Source organism: Megalobrama amblycephala, linkage group LG6, assembly GCF_018812025.1.
Source record: "Megalobrama amblycephala isolate DHTTF-2021 linkage group LG6, ASM1881202v1, whole genome shotgun sequence".
In the NCBI taxonomy this organism is placed as follows: domain Eukaryota; kingdom Metazoa; phylum Chordata; class Actinopteri; order Cypriniformes; family Xenocyprididae; genus Megalobrama; species Megalobrama amblycephala.
In genome coordinates, this window is record NC_063049.1 from 45,610,912 (window position 1) to 45,638,646 (window position 27,735).

Consider the following 27,735-nt stretch of genomic DNA (forward strand, 5'->3'; position numbering starts at 1 on the left):
GATCATGTCAGTTATTATTGCTCCATCTGCCATTTTTCGCTATTGTTCTTGCTTGCTTACCTAGTCTGATGATTCAGCTGTGCACAGATCCAGACGTTAATACTGGCTGCCCTTGTGTAATGCCTTGAACATGGGCTGGCATATGCAAATATTGGGGGCGTACATATTAATGATCCCGACTGTTACGTAACAGTCAGTGTTATGTTGAGATTCGCCTGTTCTTCGGAGGTCTTTTAAACAAATGAGATTTACATAAGAAGGAGGAAACAATGGAGTTTGAGACTCACTGTATGTCATTTCCATGTACTGAACTCTTGTTATTCAACTATGCCGAGGAAAATTAAATTTTTGATTCTACGGCACCTTTAATAGAAAAAACGGAATGATAAAAATATATGATTATATTATTTGGAGTGCATGCAGCTAATGTCTTTGCTCAATGTGTGATTTCATCTGGATTATGCAAGCAGATGAGGAACTGCTGGTGTTTGGATTGAGTGTTGACCTTCTGCAGCTGGGAAGGAAATGCTCAGTGAATGTTTGACTTGTGCTGTTAGACATGCAAGTTTGAGATCGACTTGAATGGAAAAGTGAAATAAAAAATGGCAGAAAAATAAAGTTGGGTTGCATCATCTTACACATGCTACACAATGACTCAATAGTAGGGAGTATTTATTTTGTGATAAAGGTTGAAAGAAGCAGTGAATAAAAGCTTAACCCTATAAAGCCTACTGTATTATATTTGATCAGCCTCTAAATGATCTGATAAACCTGTCGCACACAATCTCCTACAGTCATCTGATTGATAGTTTAGACTTTTTTAGCAAGTAAAAGTCTTTTAGTATAATTGTTCATGCATTTAACTGACTGTTTATTTATATGTCAGGCTTTGCATGGTTAAACTTCTTCTTTTCTCATCACACACATAGAATCACATGACTTTAGAAACTTGGAATATAGTGCATGGGTATTTTTTTCTTATTAGAGCTTGATCACTATGAACTGTTTTTAACAGAATAGATCATCCATGAATGTCATTAAGTTCACCTGTAATTGTTGGGAAGGCCCTAGAAATGGGTCAGTTGATTCCTGAAAGGAGCAGTGCGTTTCATTGTTGTTGGACTGTAAGCCTCTTTGGAGCTGGACTCATATGACCGTTTCCACTTCAACATGGATCAAAGAAAGTATAATCTGGTCAAGGCAGATTCATGGGCTGGTTAATCAGAGGTTGTGAGTATCTGCCTGTAACGTCTGTTTCCTTCCTTACCGCTCATTAGGGCTGGGCGATATAGCTAAAAAAGTCTGTGTTTGTGTGTGCTTTTATGTGATTGTGTTCCAGAAGCGACACACAATTACTTATACTTGTAGTAATCAGTTAATTCTATTGTATTCATGATCAATGAGGTTATTTTTTCAATTCAATTAATTTCAAATTAACACAGTTTTCATTAATTTACTTCATTTGTTAGAACATTTTGTTCTGTGTCATTTCTGCTGCAGTGTTAAACAAGATTTCACAGAAAAACCTTAAAAGTAACTAGATAAAAAAGTTCGTCAAGACAAACTTTAAGTTGGCTTGAAAAAGCCAGTCCAGAAAGTTTAAAGTAGTTTTAAAAGTTTGTTTCAAAGTTTTTAGTTTGAAAGTTTTAGTTTAGTAGTTTTGATAGATAGATAGATAGATAGATAGATAGATAGATAGATAGATAGATAGATAGATAGATAGATAGATAGATAGAGTTTATGAGTTTGAATGAGTTTAGATTGCTAGGTTAGGTTGTTAGGTACTCAGAGTGGTTGCTAGGGTGTTGTTATGCGGTTGCTAAGGGTACTCTGGATGGTTGCTAGGGTGTTGCTATGCGGTCGCTAAGGTACTTGGGGTGGTTGCTATGGTGTTGCTATGCGGTTGCTAGGGTAATCGTGGTGGTTGCTAAGGTGTTGCTATGCAGTTGCTAGGGTACTCGTTGTGATTGCTAAGGTGTTGATATGCGGTTGCTAGGGTACTCAGGGTGGTTGCTAAGGTGTTGCTATGCAGTTGCTAAGGTTGCTATGCGGTTGTTAAGGTACTCTGGTTGGTTGCTAAGGTGTTGCTATGCAGTTGCTAAGGTACTCGGGGTGGTTGCTAAGGTGTTGCTATGCGGTTGCTAGGGTATTCGGGGTGGTTGCTAAGATGTTGCTATGCGGTTGCTAAGGTACTCTGGGTGGTTGCTAAGGTGTTGCTATACGGTTGCTAAGGTACTCTGGTTGCTAGGGTACTCTAGGTGGTTGCTAAGGTGTTGCTACATGGTTGCTAGGGTACTCTGGGTGGTTGCTAGGGTGTTGCTCTGCGGTTGCTAAGGTACTCGGGGTGGTTGCTATGGTGTTGCTATGCGGTTGCTAGGGTACTCTAGCTGGTTGCTAAGGGGTTGCTATGCACTTGCTAAGGTACTCAGGGTGGTTGCTATGGTGTTTCTATGCGGTTACTAGGGTACTTGGGGTGGTTGCTAAGGTGTTGCTTTGTGGTTGCTAGGGTTCTCGGGGTGGTTGCTAGGGTGTTGCTAGGGTTCAAGCCAACTTAATAACATTTCTGTAATTGCTTAATTGTAATATTTATTTAGTTTGCTGTGGGACTCAAAGGAATTAACATAAAATACACTAAAAATGCAATTTGAAATGATCAGAAAAGCTATTCATTTTTTTTTAAATGCAAAACTTGCCACCTTAAAGGGATAGTTCACCCAAAAATGAACATTTGCTGATAATTTACTCACCCTCAGGCCATCCATGATGTAGGTGACTTTTTTTTCTTCAGTGGAACAGTAAAGATGATTTTATACTGCATTTTTGCAATAAATAGATGATGATTACATTTGTTTATAGGTAAAAAGAAATATTCTTCCAATATTAAATGGAAACGTTTTCACAGTTTGTATCACGGTTGTTTCTGCCGGATCTGTAATGGCAACATCTCTCACAGCGAGCATCAATGGTGGAGGAGCAAACCACTATAATTTTAGTGTTATTGTGTCACGGATTATAGTTTTAAGAGCTTTTAGGTGAGAATGTAGTTGTTTAGACATTAAATTTGCAATTTATATATAAACATAGCCCGTTTAAACATTTGTTTAGATGTTTTTGGGGATGTGAGCTCCGTCACTCCTGTACCCGCCGAGAGAGTCCAGTCCTTGCCGTTGACTCTTATGCAGATAGTGGTTAAACATGAGATATAATTCGTTTTGTGTATATCAAATGGGCAATCTTTGGTCTTTATTAATCTATTACTTGTTCCAGAGCAAATCAATTTGGCTAAGGGCAAAGTTAAGTTTCATAACTTTAAGTTAGTACAGGATTTAAATTAAATAAATATATAGAGCTGCTTTTGTACTTTTGACTAAATTGTTTGCTTTTGTTTATTTCCTATTGGACAAAATTCTTATACTTTTATAATGATTATTCATTTAAATATTATTGTTCAATACATTTATTTTATATAAATAATATGCTGTATTTAATATTGAGAAAGGGTCTGTTAGTGATTGTGACCAGTGAAAGTTACATTATTATTATTAATAAGACTGTCTTGTGTGAGTCAGGAGCAAAGACTTTTATATTGAAAGAAAAGGACATTGTTTTTACTTTCATCAACACCTTTATAAGACGCAGCTGACAAATACTTTGACTAGCGCTGTCATAGGAAATCCCCTAACCATTAAAAGGACAAAGACAAAGGTATCACTTTCCTGAGCCGACATTCATTCTGCAGTTCCTGAACACAATGCAAAATCAACAAAATGTCATATTTTTGTGTGATCCTGAAAATGTGCCATTTCACCATAAAATAATAATCGTAAAAATTAAAAGGTCTCACCAAAAATAAATGATATTATCACTAATTTAATTAAAGGATAGACATGTTGTGCATATTATGTCATTGAGTTGTCTGTGTGAAACATAGCAAAATCAACCAAATATTAATAACCTTTTATGTTGTAATCAATGTTTGCATTTTCCTGCCAGCTTTGTTATTCTATGCATTTTTTTTTGCATACTAAAATAAAACCTGTTGCTGTTTTTTTGCCTTTTTTGCCAAATAATTTCATCAGATAAATATTTTAACCAAGTTTAATGTTTTGTTCTTCCCACTTATTTAACAAATATCAAATATTTTCCTCATATTTTGATGGTTTAATCAAACCAATAGGGTCATTAAAAACAAATATCCCCTCTGGACATCACTTTTGGACAATACTGTGTATGTACATATGTATTACCCTTTTAATGATGTCTGATATATCTCAATATTTATTTGCTCTTTTTAACCGTAATTTCAAACAAACATTATAGCTAATTGAATAAAAAAAAAAAAAAAACAAGGCAATAAGTAAATATAATAAAAACTATAGTTAAAATAATCAAGGCATAATGATGATGGCATGTACTTAAGCAGAGGTAACAGCTGCCAGCCGGTGTTTATTACACAGCACAGGTTGTTAATGATTTGTGAAATTCGCTAATATGTTGATGCTGCTTCAAAAACAAATCTAACTCAGTTTGAGACTGCTGGCTAAATTTACTTTAGTGATCATTCCCAGAAACCCCTACAAGGAAAAGAGGAATAAAAGGAAAACCAACAAAACATGAGTGTCTGGTTCGATTTCACAACGATCAGCGCTGCCAGAACGTCTTTGGAGATGCCAAGAGTTCTGTAGTGCTTGTCACTGCGTGTTCACAAAAACCTGGGGTTATTCTGAGGGAATGTAAAGATACGGCGTGTCTCTGATCTCCGAATATAAACCCAACGGAGCGCAAGAGTGGGATTCCGGAAGCAGAATTCCCATTTATTCTCCATAGGGAAACCTGCCAGGAGACTGTTCAGTGATGATATTTGATGCTGTAGAAAACATAAGTCTGATTTCAGTCATGAAATTCATATTTGTTGTGAAGAGAAGTTTGTACTCCAAAAGAGAGGTCAGTCCTGTGAATACAATAAATATTGTTTTAAGCAGTTTTGCTTAAAGTGGTGCTTGATTATGATTTGACTTTTTTAACTTTAGTTAGTGTGTAATGTTGCTGTTTGATCATAAACAACATCTGCAAAGTTACGACACTCAAAGTTCAATGCAAAGGAGATATTTTCTTTTACAGAAATTGCTTTTTAAGGACTACAATGAGCTTCTTCCTGGGTTAGTGACATCACAAACCCTAAAATTTACATAAACCCCGCCCCCGAGAACACTCAACAAAGGGGGCGGGGCCATGTTGGGCTGCTTTAGAGAAGAGGAAGAGTTGTTGTAGTAGAGTGTTGTTGTCATGCCGTCATTTTACGCCGGACTGCTTCACAAACGAGGGTCAATTCAACACAAAAGATGAACATGACGGCACATGCTAGTGGATGAGTTGAATCAACTCCACAGCAACTACATAAATTTATCCACTAACCATTCAGAAACGTCTAAAAGTTGTAACTTCTTCCTGAGTCTCTCCATCAGTGTCGACTCCGGTTTGAACAATGTAAGGCTGAACACTTTCGTCATTTTGGCTGCGTGAGATTCTCCAGTTTTGTTGTTGTCGAGCTGTTAAAGCTCCGCCCTCTTCTGGAAAGGGGGCGGGAGCAGCAGCTCATTTGCATGTAAAGGGATACACACAAAAACGGCGTGTTTTTGCTCACACCCAAATAGGGGCAAATTTGACAAGCTATAATAAATGATCTGTGGGGGATTTTGAGCTGAAACTTCACAGACACATTCTGGAGACACCAGAGACTGATATTACACCTTGTGAAAGGGCCGTTATAGGTGCTCTTTAAAACAACTAGGGCTAACACCATAATGAACAAGTCTGATTTGGCAACACTGCAACGGCTGGAGAATACCCATAATGCACTGTGAGAGTTGGGTGTAAAATAAATTCCCACGTCTGACCAGAAGATGGCGCACTCAGTGTCTGAATTCACTCGCTCATTTTCATTCACTTCCTCAAGTGAACTGTATTAGTGGATTAATGTAGGGAATAGGGAATGAGGGTTCCATTTTGGACACATTAGTGGCGCCCGTGTATTGATACAATATCCCCACGCAAAATGCAATGCTGTATTGATTCCCATACCCCACCCCTAGATATTTGTGCTTGAAATCAAGAAATCAAGACAAAAATACTGAGAGAGAACATCATTTTTGTAGTGTGAATAGTATGGAAATGTATGGTTAACATCTACAGTCATGTGTGGAGTGGAAAACTACGCCCAATCAAAATCTTACTGAAAGCTAGTTTTTTGAGATATCAACCTCAACTTTGGTACACAACTTCTTTAGATTGATTGCTTTGATTTTACAGTAAAAAATGTTTTGTAAATACAAAAATACAGATTTTATACATTTTTATAAACTTAAAGGGACAATATATAAGATTTTTGCATTAAAATATCCAAAAACCACCTGAACAATGTTATATATTTTGTTGACTTATGTACTTAAATGATCCCAACAATGAAATCCGTAATTTTAATCAGTGACATGGCCGTAGAAGTAGAAAACATGGAAAAACAGCGCACTTCCTGATAAAAAGTAGTTGTAGCAACTACTCAATGATCCCTGGTAGCGTCTAGCGAGACACAGTTGTTTGTTTTGGACATTCGTGATGGACCACAATTATTAATAATCGTTTGCTGCAGATTCTGACGCCAAAGAAAACAACATAAAGCGAAAGCGTCAGTTCCCATGACTCCACACTCCATCAGTGTGTCAACAAGCTACATCTATGTTATTGTTCTGAATTGGCGAACTCTAGCGGCGAAACTTGCATAGATTCTGTAATTCAATTTTATAACTTTTTCCCTTCTATAATTAAACATTTAAGATTTACAACAATTTATTTGGAAATCTCCAGGTTTGTGCTCATAAATTGGGACTTTATAGTTATAGAATTTCTCTTTTTCTGTCTCTTTCTCTTTTAGGGAGATTTTACCTGTAAGAAAACAAGTGGTCATAACTTCCACATGCAGTCAGTTCCCATTCAGAGTCTGTCCGAGCTGGAGAGAGTCCGGCTACAGGAAGTCGCTCTGGTCAGACTGATGAAAGACTTTGATTTGGGATGCCAGATCACCATCCCTAAAGGTACTCAAACTCTCACACTTTGCCAAAGAAAAGAGACGTCCTGAAGTGCCACTTGTATGATTGTTTTTGTTCTGCTGTTGTTGTTTTCTGCTCTATTTTTAATGTTTCTTATGCTTTATGTTTTCCAGATGGCCAGAAGCGGAAAAAGTCACTCAGGAGGAAGCTGGATTCTTTATCAAAAGAGAAGAGAGACAAAGGTATGGATTTGGTTTGTAGACACTTGGGGAATCTACTGTAAACCATCATGCATCTACAAGTAAAGGAGTTTTTCCAATGGATATATAATGCTGTTTAAAAGTCTCACCAAGACCGCATTTATTTGATCAAAAATACAGTAAAAATAGTGAAATATTATTCCAGTGTAAATCAGCTGTTTTCTATGTGAATATATAGTAAAGTGTAATTTATTCCTGTGATCAAAGCTGAATTTTCAGCATCATTACTCCAGTCTTCAGTGTCACATGATCCTTCAGAAATCATTCTAATATGATGATTTGCTGCTCAAGAAACATTTATGATTATTATCAATGTTGAAAACCGTTCATATTTTTGTGGAAACCGTCATACATTTTATTTTTCAGGATTCTTTGATGAATAGAAGGTTCGAAATAAAAGCATTTATTTGAAATAGAATCTTTTGAAACATTACTGTCACTTTTGATCAATTTAATGGTTTAATTTAATACATAGCATTGTAGAAATTATACTTTAGTCCTCAGCTGTATCTTTAAAAGGTCTTAAATTCAGTTTAAAATTAAAAATCCTGCATAAACTGGATATTATTGACATTTTGGTTACACAATAAACTGTATGTGGCATTTATTTCAAAGTAAAACCCTTGTATTTTCTCTCTGGGCCGCCCGTCACAAGAAGGAAAGACTAAAAACATCATTTAACACATCAATTTTACTATTATTGTCACAACAATCTGTTGATTGGTTTACTTTAAACACATTATTATTATTATATCAGCAAAATCCAAGATCAGTAGACCTCTAATTCATAATATATTAATAAATATTAGTACATAAACCAATTTCAGATTGAATAAAGTATTTTAAACTTGCAGTTTAAAATAAGACGTGTGAAAGTTATTAGAGATATCAGTACTGATCAATAACGGTGTCCTGGTCGATAATATACCATTTTTATATACCATGTTCATGTTTATTTTTTTTAATTGAATAAGTAAATAGATTTTCATTTTTATGCACTACTTATGTTCTGAAGAGCATCTTGCGCTTCAGTGGAAGAAGAACATCTGACCGTCTGTACGAGTCACATGATCAATGACACACACATTTGATTAGCCGCCTAGAAATCAGAGAACGATTTCTGCTTTTACTTTAGAACTTTGATATTTTAACCTTTTCAAATCCTAAAATGTTTTATTTCTAGGATCTAATGGAAAGCGAGATGTGCCAGATTTGCTCTCACACTTCTGCACTCCTATAGGTCCGTTATCATGGTGATATATAGTGCTTTCACCCAGAATGCACCATTGCACCGGGTGATCCGCCTGAGCAGCTCTCACTCCTCCCTGAGCAGTAATGTGTGCTGGAATGCAGACGCTCCCGCTGCGCTCCGAGTGCCCCAAGAAATAACAAAAACAATCCGAGACGTTCCGCAGGCGCTCCGTTTATTTGTGTTGCAGCTCAGAGCTTGACTCCTCAGTGATGAAGGATTCGTTTGCACATTTTTATTAAAGGAGTCTCATGTTTGATGTGGTCAGATGCTCTTTGTGGAATGTCACAATACAAAAATGTTTTGATATGTGATATATTAAGCCATATCAAACAAGCAAGAGCGTCAGTGTGATATTGCTTAATAAATATGGCAGGTTTGTATTTGTTTTGTTTGTCAAAATTCAGTCAAATTACAGGCATTGGAGAAACTGGGAATTAGTGCAGGAGTTTCATGAGTTGATGAATAGCTAATAATTAAATAATTTAAAAATAAAAACAAAACTGAAACACTTACAATTGTTCATTATTGTTTTTAAATATATATATTTTCATTAATCATTAACACTTCTCTCGTTTTATTTTTATTTTTAAATTATTTATTAATTTTAATTTTACATTAATTAATTATTAGCTTTTCATCACTCCTGAACACTTTTGTTAGTGTTTTATTTTGATTGTTTTGAAATGATTTATTTTAATTTTATATTTGTATGATTAATTAATTATCATCAGTAGTAAGTTTTATTATTTTATTTTGATTTTTAAAATATTTTTTTATTTTCATCAATCAAAATAAAACACTTTCTAAAGTGATGAAACACTAATTAATTAAATCATAAAAATGTTCATTACAATAAATAATTTAAAAATAATAATATAATAATAATAATTAAAAATAATAAATAAAATAATTAATAATAAATAATAATTAAAAATAATAATAATATAAAACACTAATAATTAAAGTGTAAAATTAAAATCATTTTAAATTAAAAACTAATTAATAATATATAAATAATAATTAATAACAATATTTAATTTGTTTGTATTATGTTTTTTTTAAAGTTTAAGGCTGCTAATTAATTCTAAATAAAATTGTTATTGTACATTTTCTACTTTTACATTTTATGTATTCTTTTTATACTCTATAACAATGGTTGTGTTTCGGTTTGAGAGTAGTGTTAAAGGATCTAAAATATATCTATAAAATGGTAAAGATATGACTATACAAATATATTAATGATAAAAAGGATTTGTAAATATTTTATGTTTTTTATATGGCTGTAAATATGGATTTAAGCAATATAAAACAAGCACACTGCAAAAAATGTTTGTCTAGTTTCCAGCACAAATATATAAACATTCTTAAATCGATATGCATTTACTGGAGAAGCAAAATGACTGAAGATATTATTCTTGTTTACTGACAAAATCATCAAAATGAAGTGAGTCTGTGCTTCAAAAAAAGAACAAATATCTGCCAATTGAGTCAGAAAAATAGACTTAATTGAAAGTGAAAACAAAATTAGTTTTCTGACTCCATTTGCAGATATTTTGTCTAATTTTAAGCACAAACTCACTTCATTTCTCAGTAAACAAGACTTAATATCTACAGTCATTTTGCTTCTCCAATAAATATATCATGATTTATGAATGTTTATACATTTGGAAAAGGGACTGTAAAAGTGGGTCGGCTAACAATCCTGTGCATTAGAGGATCAGAAGTGAATCTTTGCAGTGACTGTCTGTCCCTCTGTGTTCCTCAGACTCGGATCCTCAGGCGTTTGGCGTGCCGCTCTCGCAGGTGATCTTTAACGACCGGCGTCAGAAGCAGCTTCAGGAGGAGCGCGAGCAGGAGGAGCAGGAGGAGCAGGAGGAGCAGCGCAGCCCGGCGGACCGAGTGTCTTCACTCCTGCACCTGACGGGCCGCAGATCCACTAACAAGGAGCTTTCCAGCAGTAACTCCTCCCTCAGCTCCTCCTCTGAGACGCCCAATGACAGCACGTCCCCCGGCACTCCGGAGACGGCCCTGCGCTCGCGCCGACGGGTAAATTAACGTATTATTCACAGCTATAGTTAGACCTTGACGGGGCGTCGCTAGATCCTTTTTCCCGGGGCATTGCCTGAAGGGACTTTGGTTTATCTCCTGCAGGGCGGCATGTCTGTGGACTGCATCACTGACCTGGACGACAGTCACTCTCGTCTGCTGGAGGCTCTGCAGCTGTCCATGCCCGTGGAGTCGCCCAGCGAGAAGAAGAAGATGAGCGACGCGAAGCTCAGCCTGAACCCCATCTACAGACAGGTGCCGCGTGTGCTGGACAGCTGCTGCCAACACCTGCAGAAATATGGTCAGTGCCTCCTTCATTCAGCATGTGTTTCTGAGGGGTTTAAGGAGCCGCTCAAATCAAGATTGTGGCTTAGTTCCTGTCTTTATGCTGCAATGTGCCCCGCCCCCGATTGTGAACACAGGAAATGTTTCCGTTTCCATTTCATGGGGTCTTCAGAGTTCAGAATAACAGCCGGAGTAGTTTGAGCGCAGTCTAAACAGAGTTGCAAGACTATTTCCATATAGACGTTGACGTAACGTTTGCTTTGCTGCTGTTCAGGTCTGCAGACGGTCGGCATTTTCCGTGTCGGAAGCTCCAAGAAAAGAGTTCGACAGGTGAGAAGCACATGTTTTATGTTTCAGAGACTATATTTTAAATGTTTTTTTAATGAAATGACAGTAAAGGTCAGTAAAATAAATAAAGGCAATGCATTTTGAAAGTATAGTGGAAAAAAGTAAACAGAAAAAATAAGAGAATTTTTATTTTTTATATATATATATATATATATATATATATATATATATATATATATATATATATATATATATATATATATATATATATAATATTTTTTATTTATTTATTTATTTTTTTTTTTTCTTGTTTTACAAAATGTTCATTATCTAGACCAGGGATTCCCAAATTTTTTATTCACTCTTCTCTGATGTCAGTTAATGGTCACATGACATGCAAACACATGAAATTATATATTCTTAAATGTTTTTAGTGATTCATTTTGGTTGTTTTATTGCTTTATGAATTGATTATTAGCTTTTTGTTAACTCACGCACCCTAGTTTGGGAAAAACTGCTCTAATGTGTTTTTCTAGTGGTGTCAGTCAATTAAAAAAAAAACTAATTAATTGCACATTTTATCTGTAATTAATCGCAATTAATTGTGATTAAAAATAATAAAAATAATCATTTTTATGTGCTTGTCACAAACTTAAAGAACAAAAATTTCACAGTGTCCAATAACCTTCAAAGGGCATAATTACTAATATATAATTGTTGTTATATAAAAAGAAATTTACAAACAAATTACAAACAATACAACAAATACTATAGAGATACAAATTAAATAAACTTGTTTTTCAGATACAGTAGGTTTATTTACCATGTATACATTTATTTAACATCTTTTGTTGTTTTATTAATATTAATGACAAATATAGGCTACGGTCCCTTTAAGACCGAATCCATGGATACTGACACATATCCTGTTTTCACCCAAATGTTTACGTCGATTTAAGCCATAACCGACTGTATTTACGTGAGATACTCCACATGATGGACATTTTGACAACTATGTGTGTATTTGACCATTCAAACGCAAGGAGAACTGATCAATATATTTTAAATATTTGTTTAATAGCATGTTTTTATAAATGAAGGTCAGTATCACTGATTCTAATACTGTATTGATGTCTCTATAAAATTGACTTTTTAAACATTATAGACATTCAACATTACAGTATAACTGAAAGATATCAATTTCAATATTTATTAGGCTTTAAATATTTTTTTTGTTGCCCCTTTTTTCCCCTTTAACGTCCCTGTAAAGTCAATTCTGAGAATTGTTTCTAAACGCAGGCTATATTATTCTGCGGACACCACTTAGACAGCCAACCATTGAGTGATGATAGTCTGCTAAGTATCTCATCATTCCGGGGAACAGAAAGGGGTCCAGAGCAAATTACAGTGTCTGACATCGTACTTGCGAGTTCACACACCTCTTTAACGTTCATTTTGGCGAAGTCGACCATCATTAGTGCTGACGTGAATAATAATCTTAGAGTATTTACAATTAGCATTACCCCGCACTTTTAAATTTGCTTTGATGTCAGGTAGCTATGCCACTGTTCTTTTCAAGTCATTCAGTGTCACTTTAAGAGCTGCCGCTGCCGAACATGATGTGGATCTGACGTGCATCTCATTTTCTCACAACTTTTTAAGTTAATTTAGACGTTATTTAACTCATTTAAGACTGCTCTTATGAGGATACTCCACAAAACGGCCATTTTGGCATAATTATGTGTGTTATTGTTTGCTGAAGCATGAAAGAAAACTTGATACTGGTGCGCGTCTTTCTTTGTGTGTCACATGACACGACATTCACAGATGGCGCGTTCTTGTTTGTCTTGTGGCGCTTGAATAGTTTAACAGCATTTACATGAATAAAAGTGTGACTATATAATGTAACGTTAGCCAAAGTATGAATGAAATGAAAAAAAAATTATTAAACAATATCACACTGGCAATCTTGCTTGCTCGACATTGATTAATATATAATATAATAAAACATGACAAATGAAAACATTCTTAATGAAAACATTTTAGTAAGTATTTTGATTTGTTAAATGTATTTATTTATTTTAAATTTTACATTTTTTATGATTAAGTTGATTTATTGGCTTTTTATTAACTCATGAAACCCCTACATGAACACAAGTTTGGGAAGTCCTGATATAGATAATGCTGCAAAACTTCAGTGAATCAGTGAAAATCAGTCCATTTTGAGTGAATTTGAATGATTTTTTTAAACCCTTACAATCACAAATAACTGGAAAGATCATGGAGGTAGTGTGTGAGTCCAGTGTCAGTTGTGACAGTATTGATATAGTTTGTGTTTGTTGTGTGAAATCCAGTTACGTGAAGCGTTCGATCAGGGCGCAGAAGTGGTTTTGGACCAGCGGCACAGTGTTCATGACGTGGCGGCGCTGCTGAAGGAGTTTCTCAGAGACATGCCTGATCCTCTGCTGACCAGAGAGCTCTACTCCGCTTTCATTAGCTGCGCATGTGAGGAACGATGCTCAACACAATAACCAGATCTTTCTTTCTTCTGTGTTCCACTTCATCATGTGTCTCTGGTGTTTCTGCAGCTCTGGATAAGTCAGACCAGCACACGGCCATACAGCTGCTCATCTGTCTGCTGCCCGCCTGCAACAGTGACACCCTTCAGTGCTTACTTCACTTCCTGTCTAACGTGGCCAATCACGCGGAGGATTCCCGGGACGCCGACGGGAAGGAGGTGAGGCTTATAACTAAATAATGTTCTTCCTCAGTGTTTCTGTCTTGTTTTCCAGCACAAACATCTAAATATTCTTAAATTAAAGATACATTTACTGGAGAAGAGAAATGACTGAAGATATTAAGTCTTCATTAATGAAAAATGAAGTGAGTTTGTGATTAAAACAAGAATAAATATCTGCCAGTGGAGTCAGAAAAATAATTTTGTTTTCTCTTTGAATTAAGTGTATTTTTCTGACTCCATTGGCAGATATTTGTTCTTGTTTTAAGCAAAAACTCGCATCATTTTGATAATTTTAGACTTCATTAGTCTTCAGTAATTTTGCTGCAAAAGACTTGTATAAAAGTGCATGTTTTTTTCTGTGTGGATGATCCCTTATACAATGTAAAAAAATAAAAAAAATAAATAAAAAAAAATTCAAAGTTGTAAATAAAACGATTATTGAAGCACATTTTACAAGAAAATACTATCTCAGTCTTTCTACTGCTGCTAAATATCACATTTTCATTATCACACATTATCACATTTCAATCAATGTTACTTGCCGTTTCTTTGTAATTATTTGTGTGAAAATTGTAAATCATACTCCAACTTTTATTCACATACGCATTCATATAGTGTGTGTGTGAGTGTGTGAGTGTGTGAGTGTGTGAGAGTGTGTGAGTGTGTGAGAGTGTGTGAGAGTGTCTGAGAGTGCGTGTGCAAGAGTGTGCTAGAGTGTGCGAGCGCAAGAGTGTGCTAGATTGTGTGAGCGCGAGTGTGTGTGCGAGAGTGTGTGCGCGCAAGTGTGTGTGTGCGCGTGTGAGTGTGAGTGAGTGCGCGTGCGTATGTGAGTGAGTGCAAGATCATGCAAGAGTGTATGAGTGTGCGCAAGTGTGAGAGAGTGAGCATGTGAGGTGCGTGCGTGCGAGAGTGTGTGCACGAGTGCGTGAAAGTGTGTGCGAGAGTGTGTGAGAGTGCGAGCGCGTGCAAGAGAGTGTATGAAAGGTATTTGAGTGTGTGCGCAAGTGTAAGAGAGTGTGAGCATGTGAGGTGCGTGCGTGAGAGTGCGTGCGTGAGAGTGCGTGCGTGAGAGTGCGTGCGTGAGAGTGCGTGACAGTGTGTGAGAGCATGCAAGAGAGTGTATGAGAGGTATGTGAGTGTGTGTGCAAGTGTGAGAGTGAGTATGTGAGGTGAGTGCGAGAGAGTGCGAGAGTGTGCGAGAGTGCTAGAGTGTGTGTGAGAGTGCGAGAGAGCGCGAGAGTGTGCGAGAGAGTGCGAGGGTGTGTGAGAGTGCGAGTGTGTGTGAGAGTGTGCCTGCGAGTGCAAGTGCGAGTGCAAGAGAGTGTATGAGAGGTATGTGAGTGTGCGCAAGTGAGAGAGTGAGCATGTGAGGTGAGTGCGAGAGAGTGCGAGAGTGTGCGAGAGTGCTAGAGTGTGTGTGAGAGTGCGAGAGAGCGCGAGAGTGTGCGAGAGAGTGCGAGGGTGTGTGAGAGTGCGAGTGTGTGCGTGAAAGCACGAGAGAGCGCGCGAGTGTGCGAGAGAGTGTATGAGAGTGTATGAGAGGTATGTGAGTGTGCGCAAGTGAGAGAGTGAGCATGTGAGGTGCGAGTGTGCGAGAGAGCGCGAGAGTGTGCGCGAGTGTGCGCGAGTGTGCGCGAGTGTGCGAGAGAGCGCGAGAGTGTCTGAGAGTGTCTGAGAGTGTGTGAGAGTGTGTGAGTGCGAGAGTGTGCGAGAGTGCTAGAGTGTGTGTGAGAGTGCGAGAGTGCGCGAGAGTGTGCGAGAGAGTGCGAGGGTGTGTGAGAGTGCGAGTGTGTGCGTGAAAGCACGAGAGAGCGCGCGAGTGTGCGAGAGAGTGTATGAGAGGTATGTGAGTGTGCGCAAGTGAGAGAGTGAGCATGTGAGGTGAGTGCGAGAGAGTGCGAGAGTGTGCGAGAGTGCTAGAGTGTGTGTGAGAGTGCGAGAGAGCGCGAGAGAGCGCTAGAGTGTGCGAGAGTGCTAGAGAGTGTGCGAGAGTGCTAGAGTGTGCGAGAGTGCTAGAGAGTGTGCGAGAGTGCGAAAGAGAGCGCGAGAGAGTGCGAGAGAGTGCGAGAGTGCGAGAGTGAGCATGAGAGGGCGAGAGAGCACGAGTGTGTGCGAGAGTGCTAGAGAGTGTGCGAGAGAGTGCGAGGGTGTGTGAGAGTGCGAGTGTGTGCGTGAAAGCACGAGAGAGCGCGCGAGTGTGCGAGAGAGTGTATGAGAGGTATGTGAGTGTGCGCAAGTGAGAGAGTGAGCATGTGAGGTGAGTGCGAGAGAGTGCGAGAGTGTGCGAGAGTGCTAGAGTGTGTGTGAGAGTGCGAGAGAGCGCTAGAGTGTGCGAGAGTGCTAGAGAGTGTGCGAGAGTGCTAGAGTGTGCGAGAGTGCTAGAGAGTGTGCGAGAGTGCGAAAGAGAGCGCGAGAGAGTGCGAGAGAGTGCGAGAGTGCGAGAGTGAGCATGAGAGGGCGAGAGAGCACGAGTGTGTGCGAGAGTGCTAGAGAGTGTGCGAGAGCGCTAGAGTGTGCGAGAGTGCTAGAGAGTGTGCGAGAGTGCGAAAGAGAGCGCGAGAGAGCGCGAGAGAGTGCGAGGGTGTGCGAGAGTGCGAGAGTGAGCATGAGAGGGCGAGAGAGCACGAGTGTGTGCGAGAGTGCTAGAGAGTGTGCGAGAGCGCTAGAGTGTGTGTGAGAGTGCGAGAGAGCGCGAGAGTGTGCGAGAGAGTGCGAGGGTGTGTGAGAGTGCGAGTGTGTGCGTGAAAGCACGAGAGAGCGCGCGAGTGTGCGAGAGAGTGTATGAGAGTGTATGAGAGGTATGTGAGTGTGCGCAAGTGAGAGAGTGAGCATGTGAGGTGCGAGTGTGCGAGAGAGCGCGAGAGTGTGCGCGAGTGTGCGCGAGTGTGCGAGAGAGCGCGAGAGTGTCTGAGAGTGTCTGAGAGTGTGTGAGAGTGTGTGAGTGCGAGAGTGTGCGAGAGTGCTAGAGTGTGTGTGAGAGTGCGAGAGTGCGCGAGAGTGTGCGAGAGAGTGCGAGGGTGTGTGAGAGTGCGAGTGTGTGCGTGAAAGCACGAGAGAGCGCGCGAGTGTGCGAGAGAGTGTATGAGAGGTATGTGAGTGTGCGCAAGTGAGAGAGTGAGCATGTGAGGTGAGTGCGAGAGAGTGCGAGAGTGTGCGAGAGTGCTAGAGTGTGTGTGAGAGTGCGAGAGAGCGCGAGAGAGCGCTAGAGTGTGCGAGAGTGCTAGAGAGTGTGCGAGAGTGCTAGAGTGTGCGAGAGTGCTAGAGAGTGTGCGAGAGTGCGAAAGAGAGCGCGAGAGAGTGCGAGAGAGTGCGAGAGTGCGAGAGTGAGCATGAGAGGGCGAGAGAGCACGAGTGTGTGCGAGAGTGCTAGAGAGTGTGCGAGAGAGTGCGAGGGTGTGTGAGAGTGCGAGTGTGTGCGTGAAAGCACGAGAGAGCGCGCGAGTGTGCGAGAGAGTGTATGAGAGGTATGTGAGTGTGCGCAAGTGAGAGAGTGAGCATGTGAGGTGAGTGCGAGAGAGTGCGAGAGTGTGCGAGAGTGCTAGAGTGTGTGTGAGAGTGCGAGAGAGCGCGAGAGAGCGCTAGAGTGTGCGAGAGTGCTAGAGAGTGTGCGAGAGTGCTAGAGTGTGCGAGAGTGCTAGAGAGTGTGCGAGAGTGCGAAAGAGAGCGCGAGAGAGTGCGAGAGAGTGCGAGAGTGCGAGAGTGAGCATGAGAGGGCGAGAGAGCACGAGTGTGTGCGAGAGTGCTAGAGAGTGTGCGAGAGCGCTAGAGTGTGCGAGAGTGCTAGAGAGTGTGCGAGAGTGCGAAAGAGAGCGCGAGAGAGCGCGAGAGAGTGCGAGGGTGTGCGAGAGTGCGAGAGTGAGCATGAGAGGGCGAGAGAGCACGAGTGTGTGCGAGAGTGCTAGAGAGTGCGAGAGCGCTAGAGTGTGCGAGAGTGCTAGAGAGTGTGCGAGAGTGCGAAAGAGAGCGCGAGAGAGCGCGAGAGAGTGCGAGGGTGTGCGAGAGTGAGCATGAGAGGGCGAGAGAGCACGAGTGTGTGCGAGAGTGCTAGAGAGTGTGCGAGAGCGCTAGAGTGTGCGAGAGTGCTAGAGAGTGTGCGAGAGTGCGAAAGAGAGTGCGAGAGAGCGCGAGAGAGTGCGAGGGTGTGCGAGAGTGCGAGAGTGAGCATGAGAGGGCGAGAGAGCACGAGTGTGCGCGAGAGAGTGCGAGGGTGTGTGAGAGTGCGAGTGTGTGCGTGAAAGCACGAGAGAGTGCGCGAGAGTGCGAAAGAGTGCGCGAGTGTGCGAGAGAGTGTATGAGAGTGTATGAGAGGTGTTATGTGAGTGTGCGCAAGTGAGAGAGTGAGCATGTGAGGTGCGTGCGTGCGTGAGAGTGCGAGTGCGAGAGAGTGTGCGAGAGAGCGCGAGAGTGTCTGAGAGTGTGTGAGAGTGTGTGAGAGTGTGTGAGAGTGTGTGAGAGTGTGTGAGAGTGTGTGAGTGTGAGAGAGTGCGAGAGTGTGTGTGAGAGTGTGTGAAAGTGTGTGAGAGTGCGAGTGCGAGAGAGTGTGCGAGAGAGCGCGAGAGTGTCTGAGAGTGTCTGAGAGTGTGTGAGAGTGTGTGAGAGTGTGTGAGTGTGAGAGAGTGCGAGAGTGTGTGTGAGAGTGTGTGAAAGTGTGTGAGAGTGCGGTGTGCATGAAAGCGCGAGAGAGCGCGCGAGTGTGCGAGAGAGTGCGAGAGAGCGCGAGAGTGCGCAAGAGTGTGCGTGTGTGAGTGTTAGAGAGCGTGAGTGTGCGTGAGCGTGTGAGTGTGTGTGTGTGTGTGTGTGTGTGTGTGTGTGTGTGTGACTGTTAGAGTGTGTGTGTATTTGAGAGAGTGACATATCAGGACACAAATGTGTATAATGACATGGGTATGACATAGGTATTACAAGGAGAGGGTGATTTATGAGGACATTACTTCATGTCCCCACTTTTCAAAAGGCTTATAAATCATACAGAATGAGTTTTTGTGAGAAAGTAAAAGTGTGCACAGTTTCCTGTGATGGGTAGGTTTAGGGGTAATGTAGGGGGAGAGAAAATACAGTTTGTCCAGTATAAAAACCATTACGCCTATGGAATGTCCCCACAATGTGTGTGTGTGTGTGTGTGTGTGTGTGTGTGAGAGGATGGGTGGAATAGTGCAGTGACACACAGATGGATGGACTGTAGATAACAGCTTGTTATTGCAGCAGAAATCAGTGATGTCATACATTAGTCATCTGTGCTCAGGAATCAGTTTCTAAGAGCACAGATCAAAACACACCTTCTGTTGCCTTTGTTTGTTTGTTTATCTCTTTCAGTTTAAGTCTTGGTTTTGTTCGCCCTGAAGAAAACTTATTTAATCATGTTTTTCAACCTTTTATGACTTTACGTCTTCCAGGAGAATGTTTTGCGGATCTTTCTTCCATAAAGCATCTGTCACGCTTGATTGACAGATAGAACTGGTGTAGAAACTATTGTTACTCAGAAACGTCGAGTAAATTTCACAATTGCTTACAAAGAATTGGCAAGTAACAAAGAATTAAACATCATATTTTTTCAGAAGAAAGACGTATTTTCTTGTAAAACATACTTTACTTATCTTTAATTACAACTTTAAAAAATCATTTTTCCCAGTGCTCGAGTGAGGATCAGAGCGCTCACAAACACTCAGTGCAGTTTGTTACACGTCCAGCAGAATTTGTGGTTTTGGCTCATTGTTTCAGGTCATTGGCAACAAGATGACATCACTGAACCTGGCCACCATATTTGGGCCGAATTTGCTGCACAAGCAGAAGAGCTCAGAGAAGGAGTTCAGCGTCCAGAGCTCGGCCCGTATGGAGGACAGCGCCGCCATCATCGCCATTGTCCAGCACATGATCGACACGCACCAAACCCTGTTCATGGTAGGAGCGCAGATCTGCTTACGTAACATGCTAAGAATGTGGACAGAGGCCCTGCGCTGACTTTATGATTTGAGATATGATGATGCTCAGCCTAAGAAAATACAACAGTACCGATAAATCTTGACTTTAATGTCTATTCACTGTGGCAGTTTTATGAAAGTGCTTGAGTTCTAGTTTATGTTGCTCATTTGGTCGTCTGAAACGCTCTGTTTTCCCACGTGTTTTTAGACAGATTGCATCATTTAAAAGGATTTTTATTATTATTTTATTGCACATTATTTATTTATTTATGTATTTCTCCCTCTATGGTCCCTGTTACTAATCATAACTTAGTCATTATTAAGTTTTATAATTTTGATTATATATTTTATATCATATTTATTTAAATAATTACATATTGACATATTAGTTTATTATTTTATTATACATTATTCATTTATATTTTTAAATAAATATGCTACAATTTTACTTAAATATATATATATATATATATATATATATATATATATATATATATATATATATATATAGTAAAAGTCAGAGGGTTTATATATATATATATATATATATATATATATATATATATATATATATATATATATATATAAAAGTAAATTTAAATACTATATATATATATATATATATATATATATATATATATATATATATATATATATATATATAGTAAAAGTCAGAGGGTTTAAGGTTAGTCTGGTCTAGTTCGCCCCTGCTGGTAGATGTTGTAACTACACCATAATGTGTGCTAAAGCGTCTTTCTCCAGTACTGTAGTGTGGTCATAATATTACTATTGAAGATTATTTATATACTGTTATAGTATTTATTTCTATTTTGAATTAGCTTTTTTTTTATGGTAAAGTTTTAGTCATTTGTCTTTTTTAATATATATTTTTAAATATTTATATTTGTTTAATTCATTTTAATTTTATTTTTATTTTAATGTTTTTACTTTAGTTTAACTTCTTGTCGTTTTGTTTGCTTTTGTAATTTTTGTTATTTTTTTCATATTTATATTTAGCTTTAATTTATTTTTATTTTAATTTAGTTTTTTATTTTAGTTTTAGTAAATTTAATTTTGTATTAGTTTTTTTAGCTTTATTATCTTTAATTCATTTTAATTTAATTAATTTTTTTATTTTACTTTGTTTTAGTAATTTTATGCGATTTTATCATTTTTATTAGGTATTTAACTTTAATTTGTTTTAGTTTTATTTTAATTTTTTTAGTAATTTTATGTGCTTTTGTAATTTACTAGATTTTTAATATTTATTTTTAGCTTTAATTCATTTTAATTAAAATTTTTATTTTAGTTTAAGTTTGAGTAATTTTGTAATGTTTTTTGTCATTTTTATTTTTTTTTATTTAGCTTTAATTTATTTTATTTGGATTTTTTATTTTAGTTTACGTTTTATTTTAAGTGCTTTTGAATTTTTGATTACTTTTTTTATATTTATCTTAATTATATTTTTATATTTTAAATTTGTAGTTTAAATGATTTAATACTTCACCTTATTTTATCTTTGTTAGTTGCAGAGGCAACAGTTTTTTATAAGTTCATCCAATATTTATATTTTATTTTAATTTACGAAAACGTTTTATTTTTAGTTAAAAATAACTCAGGCCAGAACGAGACGTTTTTACAGCTTCCTTTCATAGATGCTCTTTTTTCCACTCTGGAAGAAGGTTTATGTTCTGAGCGGTACATTGCATATCAAACTTTTTTATCTCAAATGATCAGAGAAGGTTTGATTCCTCGTGATATGAGCCCTTTAAAGTCACTAGTAAGATTACTGTGATCTTAAGCCGGCTGTGCATCACACTGTGTCTCTAAATATGTTATAAATTCAGAAGAATGTTTAATTTAGTCCTTGTAAATGGTTCGATAAGCACCCACGCTAAAAGCCTCTTTTGCATAGAAGTGTTTTTGGCCCCAGTTGTGTTTGACATGATTGCAGTGGTTTGGTAATACTCCTGAGGCTCAGAAGCTCCATCACATGAGCAGCGGTCAACATGTTGTATTGATTCTCTCTAGATCTCTGCGGAGCTGCAGAACGAGGTTCTGGTCAGTTTGTTGGACACGGACAGTGACGTGGTGGATTATCTGCTGAGGAGGAAAACACCACAGTGTGAGTAAGTGAATTTAGGTCATCTAAACACCTGACGACAATCAACACATCCGTCCTCCGAGACTATAATAATGTCTGATCATGGTTATTCAGTCTAATCACAATTATTTGACATAACCTCAATAACTGTGCAGTTTAAATTTAATGCTATCAAATGTGAGATATCATGTCTTCTGATACTGTTAACACTGTTATAAAGGTCAAAGATTGTCCTCAAATGCTCATACGTTCCCACTATATCCACTGAACTCCTCCAGAGACTCCAAGTGCTCGAGCGGCGAGATCTCTCCGTATGACAACAACTCTCCGGTGCTGTCCGAGTGGTTTCATCCGTCGGGACAAGAGCATCACGGTCTGTCAGACGTCCAGGATGCTCTCGCTGGGGACGTCACAGTGAATTTCTGCCTCTCGCCCTCACAAGCCGACTCCGGTGAGAAAAATAAGAAAAATAAACATGCAATGCTGCCTTAAAAATGTGGTTAAATTAGGCCACATAATCATAGTCATACCCGTCTAAACTTCTCACTAGTTTATTTTCTTGTTTTGTACGTGTCAGTGATGAATATACTCTTTTCCTCAGGGGAAATGTTACATGATAAGGCCCGTATCTGGAGAACGAGACACACTCTTCTGTCAGGACTTCATGACAAACTCCTCACAGGTACAAGACAACACATGTGTCAATCAAACCAACATTAGCATCGAGATTCGACAGATGTACAGCATCATAATAAAGCTGCACTTTTTGTGTGTGAACTGAGCACTTCTGTCATTTTTAAAGTTGCGCTGGTCTTTACTTTCCTATATTTGTGCTGTAAATCCGAGTGAAACGGCTTCGCAAAAAAGAACAAATGTAGGGCGGGGCTTGATTTTGTCTGCGGGGAACTGATTGGATGGTTGTGGTTTGCTAAACTCACAATTACAAAAAAAAACATAATAATTGGGAGATATAAACTCAGAATTGCAAAAAAGAAAAGTCATAATTGTGCGATATAAACTCAACATTATAAAAAAGTCATAATTGTGCGATATAAACTCAACATTATAAAAAAGTCATAATTGTGCGATATAAACTCAACATTATAAAAAAAGTCATAATTGTGCGATATAAACTCAACATTATAAAAAAAGTCATAATTGTGCGATATAAACAACATTATAAAAAAGTCATAATTGTGCGATATAAACTCAACATTATAAAAAAGTCATAATTGTGCGATATAAACTCAACATTATAAAAAAAGTCATAATTGTGCAATATAAACTCAACATTATAAAAAAAGTCATAATTGTGTGATATAAACTCAACATTATAAAAAAAGTCATAATTGTGTGATATAAACTCAACATTATAAAAAAGTCATAATTGTGCGATATAAACTCAACATTATAAAAAAAGTCATAATTGTGCGATATAAACTCAACATTATAAAAAAGTCATAATTGTGCGATATAAACTCAACATTATAAAAAAGTCATAATTGTGCGATATAAACTCAACATTATAAAAAAGTCATAATTGTGCGATATAAACTTGCAATAACAAAAAAAGTCATAATTGTGCGATATAAACTCAACATTATAAAAAAGTCATAATTGTGCGATATAAACTCAACATTATAAAAAAAGTCATAATTGTGCGATATAAACTCAACATTATAAAAAAGTCATAATTGTGCGATATAAACTCAACATTATAAAAAAAGTCATAATTGTGCGATATAAACTCAACATTATAAAAAAGTCATAATTGTGCGATATAAACTCAACATTATAAAAAAAGTCATAATTGTGCGATATAAACTCAACATTATAAAAAAGTCATAATTGTGCGATATAAACTTGCAATAACAAAAAAAGTCATAATTGTGCGATATAAACTTGCAATAACAAAAAAAGTCATAATTGTGCGATATAAACTCAACATTATAAAAAAGTCATAATTGTGCGATATAAACTTGCAATAACAAAAAAAGTCATAATTGTGCGATATAAACTCAACATTATAAAAAAGTCATAATTGTGCGATATAAACTCAACATTATAAAAAAGTCATAATTGTGCGATATAAACTTGCAATAACAAAAAAAGTCATAATTGTGCGATATAAACTCAACATTATAAAAAAGTCATAATTGTGCGATATAAACTCAACATTATAAAAAAAGTCATAATTGTGCGATATAAACTCAACATTATAAAAAAGTCATAATTGTGCGATATAAACTCAACATTATAAAAAAAGTCATAATTGTGCGATATAAACTCAACATTATAAAAAAGTCATAATTGTGCGATATAAACTCAACATTATAAAAAAGTCATAATTGTGCGATATAAACTCAACATTATAAAAAAAGTCATAATTGTGCGATATAAACTCAACATTATAAAAAAGTCATAATTGTGCGATATAAACTCAACATTATAAAAAAGTCATAATTGTGCGATATAAACTCAACATTATAAAAAAAGTCATAATTGTGCGATATAAACTCAACATTATAAAAAAGTCATAATTGTGCGATATAAACTCAACATTATAAAAAAAGTCATAATTGTGCGATATAAACTCAACATTATAAAAAAGTCATAATTGTGCGATATAAACTCAACATTATAAAAAAGTCATAATTGTGCGATATAAACTTGCAATAACAAAAAAAGTCATAATTGTGCGATATAAACTCAACATTATAAAAAAGTCATAATTGTGCGATATAAACTCAACATTATAAAAAAAGTCATAATTGTGCGATATAAACTCAACATTATAAAAAAGTCATAATTGTGCGATATAAACTCAACATTATAAAAAAAGTCATAATTGTGCGATATAAACTCAACATTATAAAAAAGTCATAATTGTGCGATATAAACTCAACATTATAAAAAAAGTCATAATTGTGCGATATAAACTCAACATTATAAAAAAGTCATAATTGTGCGATATAAACTTGCAATAACAAAAAAAGTCATAATTGTGCGATATAAACTTGCAATAACAAAAAAAGTCATAATTGTGCGATATAAACTCAACATTATAAAAAAGTCATAATTGTGCGATATAAACTCAACATTATAAAAAATTAATAATTGTGCGATATAAACTCAACATTATAAAAAAAATTAATAATTGTGAGATATAAACTTGCAATAACAAAAAAAGTCATAATTGTGCGATATAAACTCAACATTATAAAAAAGTCATAATTGTGCGATATAAACTCAACATTATAAAAAAAATTAATAATTGTGAGATATAAACTTGCAATTGTGAGTTATAAAATTCAAATTGTGAGAAACGAACTCAGAATAGTGAAGAAAAAAGTCATAATTGTGAGACAGAAAATCGTATTTACCTTTTTTATTCCGTGGCAAGCTTCCATAATATGTCGCTAGTGTTGTAATGCTTAATTACAGCAATTAATTTGAAACAACACAATAAATTCATTAAACATCTTCTCTTTGGGGATTTAAGACAAATCGGAGCTTATCCTAACTTTCAAAAGTTGATTTTTATGATTACTATTTATGGCAATAAAAAATATTTATACAAAACTTTTCTCAAGCAAGAAAATAGAAGTTAGAAGTTTATTATCATTTTTAACTCCTTCCAGGACTATAGAGTTAAATAACAAAACAACAAACGTTCATCAAATGTTCATTCATTCATCTCACCATGTTTCTGTCCTCCAGGTTCAGATGGAAACCTGTACAAACGCGCCTCCTCTGATGTCTTCTATGATGACGACAGCGACGCAAAACCTGTGCTCGAGACGCAAGAGTCCCGTACAAACGTCCCCCGGCTTCAAACACCACATGCTCCGATCACATCGAGCCAATCACAGGAGGCGACTGTTAAGCCCTCGCCGTCTGCCAAACAAGACGACAGACTGCAGCTGCGGGTCACTTCCTGTCTCGCTGGTCAGGGGGCGGGGTCACACATCGCTGTGCCATCAAAGACCTTCAGTGCGGAGCAACACCCCGACTGGCCGACAGAGAAGTGGCAGATATGGCAGCTCTTGTCATCAGACAGTATAGACACACTTCCAGAGACTATGGTGTGAAACACTGTTTAAAGGGACAGTTCAGACATTGGACATTTAATAAACACTGAGACATTTTTTTCACTGAGAAGACAGGTTTGGATTGAGTAAATGATGACGGATTGATCATTTTTGGGTGAACTGTCCCTTTAAGAACCTTTTAATTTAACGTTTGAATTTAAATCAGCCACAACACAGAGAATCCGATTCGGAATTTGAATTGGAATGACAGGAAGCATCACAGAATGTTACCACATAGTTTTCGGATAGAAAAATAATTATTGATATTAATATTTAGGATTAATATTTAAATGTTTTAACTCTAACAAAATGCACTAATGTTCAAAAGTTGTTTTTTTTTGTTTTTTTTTATGAAATTAATACTCTTATTCATCAAGGGCGCATTAAATTGATCAAAAGTGACAGTAAAGACATTTATAATGTTACAAAAGATTCTATTTCAAATAAATACTGAACTTTCTATTCATCAAAGAATCCTGAAAAATAAAATATATGACGTTTTCCACAAAAATATGAATTGATAATAATCATAAATGTTTCTTGAGCATCAAATCATCATATCAGAATGATTTCTGAAGGATCATGTGACACTGAAGACTGGAGTAATGATGCTGAAAATTCAGCTTTGATCACAGGAATAAATTACACTTTACTATATATTCACATAGAAAACAGCTGTTTTACACTGGAATAATATTTCACTATTTTTACTGTATTTTTGATCAAATAAACGCAGTCTTGATGAGCAGAAGAGACTATTTTTAAAAATCATTAAGAAATCCCAAGCTTTTGAACACTAGTGCACATTTATGTGTTAGGTGTAAACATTGATTATTAATGTGTTTCTGGAAATATACTGAAAATTTAAAGTATTATTAATATCTACTCTTACAGCAGGTATATGAATTGATTTGAATTTCTGTGTCATTTCATTAAATAAAGTTCAGTCTCAGTTGAAGCTCGATTTAAATTCAGGAACTAAACTGGAATATAAACAACATTCCCAGTTCAGTTCTTCATGAAGCTCAACCCGTGTAAAAATACCCGTTTATCTCTATTTCCGTTCAGCAGTTTCATGTTTCATGTTTGTCAATATCTGTCAGTAATGCCTTATATTTGCATCATCATCAGAAACAAAGAAATCTGATGATATTTGAGTCCATTTCAGTGTAAATGTGTGACTGCAAACATATAGAATGTCATATTTCTCATATCCTTCCAGAGAAAGAGTTACAATATCAAATGTATGTATTTATTAATGTTATTTATTAAATTAGTATGTAGCCACTGTGTATATAATAGTCACCACAGAATGAGTTCTCAGTTGAATGGGTTATTTAGTGAAACTTGTTATCTTCACCGCATCTAGATATCCTTAAAGTCTAAATGGAGAAAATCGGTGCACGTTATTCTGAAGAAACATTTATGTATGTTTTTTTTTTTTTTTAAATGCAATAACTTGCACAACAATTTTTTGTTTGATATTAGTTTCACGTTTGATCAGCTGAAGCACAAATAATGCGAATCATGTCCTTTATACAGCAACACAGTTTATGCATTATAATGATGAGTGACCTTATTTTCTGTGTAATATTTTATATTCATGTATTTGTACAGCCAAGATGAGCAATGTTGCTTTTTATAAAACATATATATATATTTTGCTGCTCAATTATTTTTATCCAAATAACAGGAGAAAGAGCTGTTG

At 37.0% G+C, this 27,735-nt stretch overlaps 1 protein-coding gene across 2 annotated transcripts in view; it reads left to right on the forward strand.

Moving 5' to 3' along the window:
• LOC125270864 (rho GTPase-activating protein 6) overlaps positions 1-26,400 on the forward strand; it is a 41,678-nt gene extending 15,278 nt beyond the window's left edge. The window contains exons 1-13 of one of the 2 annotated variants that reach the window (XM_048194867.1): positions 332-1,230; positions 6,929-7,088; positions 7,217-7,285; positions 10,321-10,601; positions 10,707-10,902; positions 11,161-11,216; positions 13,529-13,679; positions 13,763-13,911; positions 19,633-19,812; positions 21,864-21,961; positions 22,215-22,387; positions 22,538-22,618; positions 25,657-26,400. In XM_048194867.1, coding sequence (XP_048050824.1) covers positions 6,971-7,088; positions 7,217-7,285; positions 10,321-10,601; positions 10,707-10,902; positions 11,161-11,216; positions 13,529-13,679; positions 13,763-13,911; positions 19,633-19,812; positions 21,864-21,961; positions 22,215-22,387; positions 22,538-22,618; positions 25,657-26,027 — 1,923 coding nt within the window. In that variant the 5' untranslated portion in view covers positions 332-1,230; positions 6,929-6,970 and the 3' untranslated portion in view covers positions 26,028-26,400. Of the gene's footprint in view, positions 1-331; positions 1,231-6,928; positions 7,089-7,216; positions 7,286-10,320; positions 10,602-10,706; positions 10,903-11,160; positions 11,217-13,528; positions 13,680-13,762; positions 13,912-19,632; positions 19,813-21,863; positions 21,962-22,214; positions 22,388-22,537; positions 22,619-25,656 lie in introns of those variants that run through there. The other variant, XM_048194866.1, reaches the window with a different exon arrangement.
• Positions 26,401-27,735: the final 1,335 nt, after the last annotated feature.